We start from the raw sequence: 7,779 nt of genomic DNA, 5'->3' as shown, positions 1-7,779 counted from the left end.
CTGTTGGGCAGAGTGGAGTTGAAGCAGTCGGTGAGACGCTAACAGCAGAAGACAGGTTCTTAATGCAGTCTGTGTGACCCTCCAACACTACATCAAGTTAAACAGCTCCTTTTATTGTGCCATGCTGTGCTGCAGAAAACACCTCCACAGTGCCAGTGCTTTTCCCAGTGTCCCTTTAGCTTGTCTTATTACTCATGTGATTGTGTGATCTTAAGGGAAATGTTATCTCTAACCTGGAGGTGTCTCTTTTATGTAAAGAGTCTACCGCTGCAGCAGTTTATACATCTCAATTGAAAGTTCACTGTACTCTTGCGTGGAGAACAAAAAGGACGTCACATGTGACTGTATTCTGTCAAAGAATGACCAAAAGCTGCCGCGTCAAAGTCCAAATAAGCCATTTAATCTTCGCCTGTCCTTCCCTTTTGGCAAACGGCCCAAGCGAGTAACAGAGTAAGGGGTGAGTCAGAGAAATATCATTGGCCTCTGCTGGCGGACGCTTCATGTGTTGAAAATATGAGCAGAGGAAGCTATCCATCCATCAGCAGTACAAGGAGTAATACTTTAATCCAAGTTGATTGAAAGGATATATTTTTGCTCACATGGGTCTCAGTTGTGTTAGGTTTAAGGGAAGCTGGTATTCTAGGCTTCCTGTGGGACATAAGAGTTGGAGGGATGCTGGCGTTAATCCTGAGCGTGTCCTGTGTTAGATAATGAGAGCTGCTGGTTACATTCAGCCTCATTTAATAGGTAGAAATATTCATAAAGACCCAAGACCTTGACTCACAGGCAGAACGTTGCGACACGCAGGATTAATATTTCCTCTTTACACTACATGACAGGTCTATTTTGTCAGCAAAGCCTCAGTTTGGGATGGTGGCGGATTCTGATCCTATAACCTGGTGCATAAACTGGTGCATGTTGTTCATCCTTCAACTTGGGGGTTGCTCTTTAAAACTTTACTTGATGCTGTCTTATTCTTTTGATGAATCTGTACTGTAGAAATTAAACATTTCCTGAAAACATACTGTATGTTCAATTTGCACACTTTAATAGCAAATAAACTTTCAAAATACTGAAAAATAAGCTAAATATGTGTAATGGACTGCTTTTTTCCCCCATTTTTGCATAGCTATAGTGCTTTGGATGCATTATTTCCTTTTGCATAGGCAGGACAAACATACTGACTGTGTTTCAACAACCACAAATGACAGAAGACTTTTAACAACAAGTGTTTTATTTACTTAAAAAAGTGAGAGACAATTCAAGAGTGCACACACAATACATTATCCATCAGAAACATATAGTGATACATAGATACAAAGAAGTACAAAAACATGGCTCAACACAGAATACTGATGCAGGAAATATTTTTATTACACCCAATGCTCTGTCAGGATTCTTCACACTTCATTGTGAACGCTTTAGTGGCAGTCTGAGTGGGGTCAAACAAAAGTATAGACATGTACAATGACGCTAAATGGGTGTGGTTTGTTCTACTTTGATGTCATTTCCACAGTTGTTGCGTCATTCCCACCGTTTACATCATAGTCTCCCACTGGGCCGCTCACCAGGACCTTCATACGCTCGGGGAAGTCATCGAATTTGGGGTAGAGGAGGAAGTCGTATATGAGGGCAGCTGCCACGCCACCGCACATTGGTCCCACCCAGTACACCTGCAGTGGAATCTCTGATCAATCTCTGGATCAGCAATACTTAACATGTGCAAACACACAGATCTATTCAACCATTGTAACACAGATTCCAGGTCATGGTTTTGTTTAGTCAATATCACAGCCAGGCTTATTGTAAAATGATAGCATTCACAGGTTATAGAGTTATCTGCCTGTTATGCAGTTATTGAATTATTTAAGGCTGACATGCAATATGCATGCTGAAAAAAATGTTTGGCATGTGAAAAGAGATTGTGTGCATTTGGCTTTGACTTACCCAGTGGTTAGTGAAATCATTCAGGATCAAAGCTGGACCAAAGGAGCGAGCCGGATTGATGCCACAGCCCGTGTAGCTGATCTGTAATTGACCACAAAGAGTCAACATAAGAAGATATCTTCATGGTCTGCTGGTAAAATTGTATCTGGCAGGGATGAAGTGCTAAATAATAAAACTGGATCATAGTGTTTACTTCGGCTTCATCTCTATCATACCGGTTTACATCACTCAAATGCACTGTGGTTCTTAAATCGACATTAAATTATGAAAGGGATGTGTATGAGGTGCAACTTACAGCTGCCAAATGTCCCAGACAAACTGAGAGGCCAATTGCTAAGGGTGCAGAGCCAGTGACATCACGCCGCCTTTTATCAGTCACTGCAATGACACACAGCACCAGCTGGAAGGTTGCCAGGAGCTCGATGCCCACGCCTTGGCTGGGAGTGACACCGTTGAGCTGCAAAAGTCGGAGAGGAATCCAAAACAAGAACACTTTGTCAGTCCATGTCACTTAGAGGGATGATTTCCCATCCGTTTCATCACTTCATATTTAGCAACTGCTGGCATTGCTCCGGATGTCTGACAGCAATTTGGCAGAAACATAGAAGTGCCACATTGCTTATTCATTTTTCATTTGTGCAAAACCTGGACATTATTATTCACTGTAATTTGGCTGTGGTGCATGATGATAGAGTCTCCCCAAAGTGAGCAGATCTCCAAGTCACTGGAAGTTACCTGAAGTTCTCTACAGATGAGCTAAAACAAAATGCATTATATTGCACTTTGCAGATTTTTTTAAAACTAGTTTCAGATGGGTGTGTTTAAATCATGTGTCATCACCATCCAATAATAAGCTACCACACCATGTCCAAAGAATAATACATGATGCCAGTGTTTGCAGTTTTCAAAATATCAAATGTTACAGGGAAAAACTGCTAAAGTAAATAAATGGTGCACTGTGGACATAAACAGGAATTACATTGCAGTGCACCACATTTCTTTGTACTTTGGCAGATGCACATAAAGAAAACAAATGTTTACATATATTCTATTAATAACCAAAAAGTTTCTACTCACAGAATTGACTCCCAGAGCGTCAGTGGTACTTGGACGTGCTCCATACATAATACCACTGGCTAAGGCCGAACCCAGCATCTGGGCTACAATATACATGACCGCCTTGAACACGCTGATCTGGCAACTGGCAAGCATCCCAAGGGTAACTGCAGGATTCAGGTGGGCTCCACTGATGTGGCCTAAACTCTGGGCTAGTGTGGCAATAGCCAGTCCAAAGCCCAGTGCCACCTTCACCTCCTGGTCGGGGGCAGTGTTATTCGTGTTCCCAATGGCGGTGGCTAAACTGAGGAAAATAAAAAGGGTCATGCCAACCAGTTCAGCCAGAACGGCCCTCCAGAAGTCCTTACTTTTGAACTCTCTCATGGTGGCTCTGTGGTCTCCAACTGCGGGTTTGAGCTGGTCCTCTGTAAAGTGTTTGTACTCACAAACAACAGCAACAGGCTGCATATATAAGGCTAGAGCTGATAATGGTCAGTGGGCGGGCTTTTAAAAAAACTGAAAGAGAAGGCCACACTGAATTAATGAGAAATCCAAAAGCCTGGTCTCTTCCCTCCCTCTGCTCCCTCTCTCTCCCTCCTCCCCTCCTTGTCCACCAGCCCCTCTCACAGTACCTCCCTACACACCGCTCTCTGGTCTTTGGACTTTTGTGAGTAAGAGAATTAGACCCTAAAACAGTTGCGCACGTAGGTAAATTTTTTACTCATGCAAGCATTTGCTGTTTTGTTTGTGTTCTGATACTTTGTTGTAACTCAAGAAACTGTTGTCTTTCGAAGTCTGAGATGCTGTCCTGCTTAATTTGAATGAGTACCATTTTACTATCTAAGAAACCGCTGAAATGTTCAGCTTTGCATAACATCTAATCATATCATGATCGCTGATAACCGATAAGGGTGATCTAAAAAGAAGCCGGACAACTCCCTTGTAGTAATGTCATTTCTCATCCATTTCACCACACTCTCAAGCCTTTAAAAGACCACCCAAAAGCTATTGTTGTGAGCCCTTTAAACCAAAAGTGTGATGGGACACCAAAGAAAAGGCATGAAATGCTATAAAAATAACATGAAAGTTGAAAATTTGGAATACATTTCTAACCTCCAAGTAAAATAATACAGACAACAGGGATAATGGTTGTAAATAAATAAACAAAAATGAGTAGAAAGGAAATGAGCAAGAATGCCCACTTTATGTCAGAGCATATTTTAACAGATTAACTTAAAAAAAAATTACCCAAAGGACATTTGTGCTCAAAGTGAGGTAGAATGCTGCTAGGTAAAACCTCTGAGAAATGAACTGCCTCATGCACCTGGGCCCCAACTCAAAGGAGTGTGACAAAAAAAAAAAAAAAAAAAAACAGAACAGCAGCCGGGCCTCCCTCTGCAGCATATGTCATGGAATCTACTTTTGTGACCACTGTGGGCATTTGTAAGATGATTAATTTACAGTATTTCTTCATTGTCTGGCTATATTTCATTAACATTTTTTTTGCAACACAGGACGTCCAAACAACAAATGATCTATTTTTAGGTGGCATCAAACATGGATGAGGCAAAGTGTTCCGTCCTTAAGTAAATTTATGTCCTTTTAATTATTAACTGTGCCAGCTTATGCTCTCTTACAAGCCTGATGGAGTCATATTAGGCACATTCCTGTTGGTAAGAGCGTGCAGAGTCAAATGCAAATATAGTTCTAAAGGATATCTCACTGCAACATGACACATAGTTTTTTAACCACAATGACTAATCCTCAGAGGACTGTTTGAGGAGGACATTTAGTTACGGAAATCTGCTTAGCTGGCCGCTGTCTCATCAGTGTCTCCAAAAAAATATGTCATTACTTTCAGTCATTACTATTTACAATGATTTATGATGTGTGGTTTTCTTCTAAATTGAATGATTCATAGCGGTGTTATCATTTTTGTACCTTTCTTTGATGTAAAAAGGGCTGGATGTTCTGTATAACAGATTTGTCCTTCTCATTATACTGTATGTGTGACATAAGATTTCTGCTGGCAGGACACACCTAGAACTACAACTCAATGTTATTTTTTAATGTCCTGTAGTGTGCTTGGCTGCCCAGGAACAGGATGCAGATAAGAGCCATTTGTCAGTAAGGAATGATGACATATCCTCTAAACTCCCATACAAAAGTTAAAAAAAAAATAGGACCAATGGCCCCGTAGCTCATTCTATCTGTAGCACGTTCTATCAAGAATCAATAACAGCTAGAATGTGTGAGGTTGTCAGGTTCTGCGTCTGTGTTAGAGTCCTGTGGTCTTGATGCAGGAGATCAATCTCCCAATAGGAGTGGGTGGTGCTTTCACTGGAGGAGAGCTCAACAAATGAACATAAAGTCTATATATGACTTCCTATCAGTGCTCAATAGTAACTATATTGATATCTCTAACCATTTTCATTTTATAAGCTATCAAAATATGGCCCTTTATAAGTAAAGGTTATTTTGTAATAATTCAAAAATTTGCCAAAAAAAAAATAGTAAAGCAAAAATCTAAATTTCTTAAAACTGTGAACAAACTTTGTAAATATTGGCTCATTCCCAATTCACCCCTTGACCCTCCACCTTAGCCCTCCTGCTCCATTTTGCGCGTTCACGTGAAGGGGTAGGGGTGTCCCAATTCTTGATGAGTAGGAGTGGAAGGGCAAAGGGGGAGGGCTGTTCGGCCCTCGAAATGGAGATTTTACAGGACCACACTACAAACGGAAGGGTATGAGAAATTCCCCATAATTCTGTTTGAATCATCGGCAAGATGGAGGTAAACACAGCTAAAAAGCACAGTAGTGTGATGAAAGAAACACACATATGTACGTATTTTCTTTGTAAATAACTTTAACATTTGATTGTCTGTTTAATGCTGTTTCAGTGTAATATAGACCACATTTCTGAAGTTTGCGGTTGATACCCACAAAAAGATGCCCAAAGCCCATGAAACAGAGACGGTTACAGCTGTTGATGGCAGGATGAATTCTTTCACAAGGTTTTTGCATCTGTTTATTGCAGCATCGATGACTGCTGATGACGTAACAGGTCTCGAAGGGTTGTCCCATTTCGTTGGGGAATATTTCAACCCCTACCCCTTACAAAAACAGCTTCAAAGGTTAGTGCCAAGTGCAAGAGCCAAGGAGTAGGGGTAAGGGGGAGGGGCAAGGGGTGAATTGGCATTGGGCCATTGTCTCATGGAAGCTACATAAAAAATTTGAAGTGAATCTGACTGGTATTTTCATTGGAGAAGATATTTGAAGAAATTTCTATCGAAGACAACGATGACGCCAGACACAGTGCCTTCAGAATAGTTCATGGCCTATTGGCTGGTGGGCTAAAAAAGAAATGCTAAATTACTGCTTTAGGTTAGGCAGCAATTAAGCAGGTTTATCCTTAGAAATGCATCATAATTTTGATTGTTTTGTGCAGAAAAAATACGATGTGAAAGTTATACAGTGTATAATGTACGTATATGCAATGCTATGTTTATGCATTTTGACATGTCATGTCAAAATGAGTACAAAAATTCTCATAAATGATATTAACATGTTGCAGAAAACACACTGCTGCCTATAATGTTGGAATAAAATATTTCTACCTTTTCTCATGAAGTGATTGTAACAATATGATTTATTGTTGATAGATAAAGTGTAACTGGGACTCAGTATGTAATCATTTCAACAGGTCAAAGGTGATTACTGATGTATATAAAGAGGAATGTGTCTGAAAACAAAATTATTACGACTTCATGGGCAACAGTGTACATGGAATAAAACAGAAGTGCCAAAAATTAAACTTTCCTGATCCTTTCTCATAAACTTTCCCGTCACTTCTGTCTTTTTTTAACTTGCTGAGACGTATCTGGAGATAAAACAGATTTTTGGTTTTGCTTGTTGTCATGTTTTTGACCTTAACTGAATTACCTGGTTGAAGTTGCAGCATGACTTGTAAAAATCAGAGTAACCTTAATGTGTTTAGTAACTAAAATACATCTTAAAACCGAAGACCAGTCGTCTCTAATTTGTTGCACTGACGTTGAAACTGGAGCCACAGGCATTTATCTCAAAGGAAAATCCTGTTTATGATGTGGCGGAAAAAGAATTTTTAATCCCTTCATCAGATTTCATTTGCCCTGTGCATTTTGTTCCAGGTTGAAAAACAGTGACACAGATGATGAACACTTGAAGGAATGTGTGTGGTAAAAGTTTGTGTTGCCTATATGGTAGAGTCAAAAGTGTGCAGCCTGAGCAACAGAAATGAGCAGAGATTTCAATCCATAGTGTCAAGCCTGGACCCACTTACAGTCAATCACATCCGCTCCCTGCAGTCCCTTTTAAAGCAATGAACTCCCCACCTGGATAAAATGACATCTGTGCACTGAAGGGTAAAACCATGAATAATGATAATGACTTACCAACACTTAAAAAAAAAGCAAACTTCATGGTTGATATAGGAACTAAAACACTTCCATTTGTCACATGTCATTAGTCACATCACATAAAGCCTTTATACCTACTTCACCTTTGTTTTCTTCATGATCAAATAATGGAAGAATAGAAGATACACATGTGTAAAGATTCAATTATAGATTAAAAAATATAAACAATCTGGTGTGGTCTGCCATGCAAGAGCTGAGCTGTCAACAGGTTTCAATTCTAGCAAAAAACAGATAGGTTTGAAAAAAATCGATTAATTAAAAATTAAAAAAAACAATATAGAAGATGGTCCTGTGAACTGGAGGCATGTCCAGGATGGAAC

General features: G+C 39.9%; 1 protein-coding gene across 1 annotated transcript; it reads right to left on the bottom strand.

The window, feature by feature from the left end:
* Positions 1-1,220: 1,220 nt before the first annotated feature.
* On the bottom strand, positions 1,221-3,486 carry LOC115437716 (aquaporin-1-like). Its single transcript, XM_030161037.1, has 4 exons — positions 3,025-3,486; positions 2,243-2,404; positions 1,948-2,028; positions 1,221-1,673 (listed from the first exon to the last, which is right to left on the bottom strand). Exons 1-4 carry the CDS (start codon positions 3,469-3,471, stop codon positions 1,494-1,496), a joined length of 870 nt encoding a protein of 289 aa, XP_030016897.1. The 5' UTR covers positions 3,472-3,486; the 3' UTR covers positions 1,221-1,493.
* Between the last annotated feature and the right edge of the window lie 4,293 nt (positions 3,487-7,779).

This window comes from Sphaeramia orbicularis, chromosome 17, assembly GCF_902148855.1.
Source record: "Sphaeramia orbicularis chromosome 17, fSphaOr1.1, whole genome shotgun sequence".
Classification (NCBI taxonomy): domain Eukaryota; kingdom Metazoa; phylum Chordata; class Actinopteri; order Kurtiformes; family Apogonidae; genus Sphaeramia; species Sphaeramia orbicularis.
The sequence above is the reverse complement of the archived record's forward strand: the minus strand, read 5'-3'. Positions and strand labels throughout refer to the sequence as shown.

What these genes read in the sequence shown, in the direction of transcription:
- LOC115437716 (XM_030161037.1), bottom strand. Translation starts at nt 3,471, where the DNA reads ATGCAGCCTGTTGCTGTTGTTTGTGAGTACAAACACTTTACAGAGGAC. An exon ending in ACGCTCTGGGAGTCAATTCT is followed by an intron (nt 2,405 to 3,024) that starts GTGAGTAGAAAC and finishes CGACTTTTGCAG; the next exon opens with CTCAACGGTGTCACTCCCAG. An exon ending in GTCTGGGACATTTGGCAGCT is followed by an intron (nt 2,029 to 2,242) that starts GTAAGTTGCACC and finishes GGTCAATTACAG; the next exon opens with ATCAGCTACACGGGCTGTGG.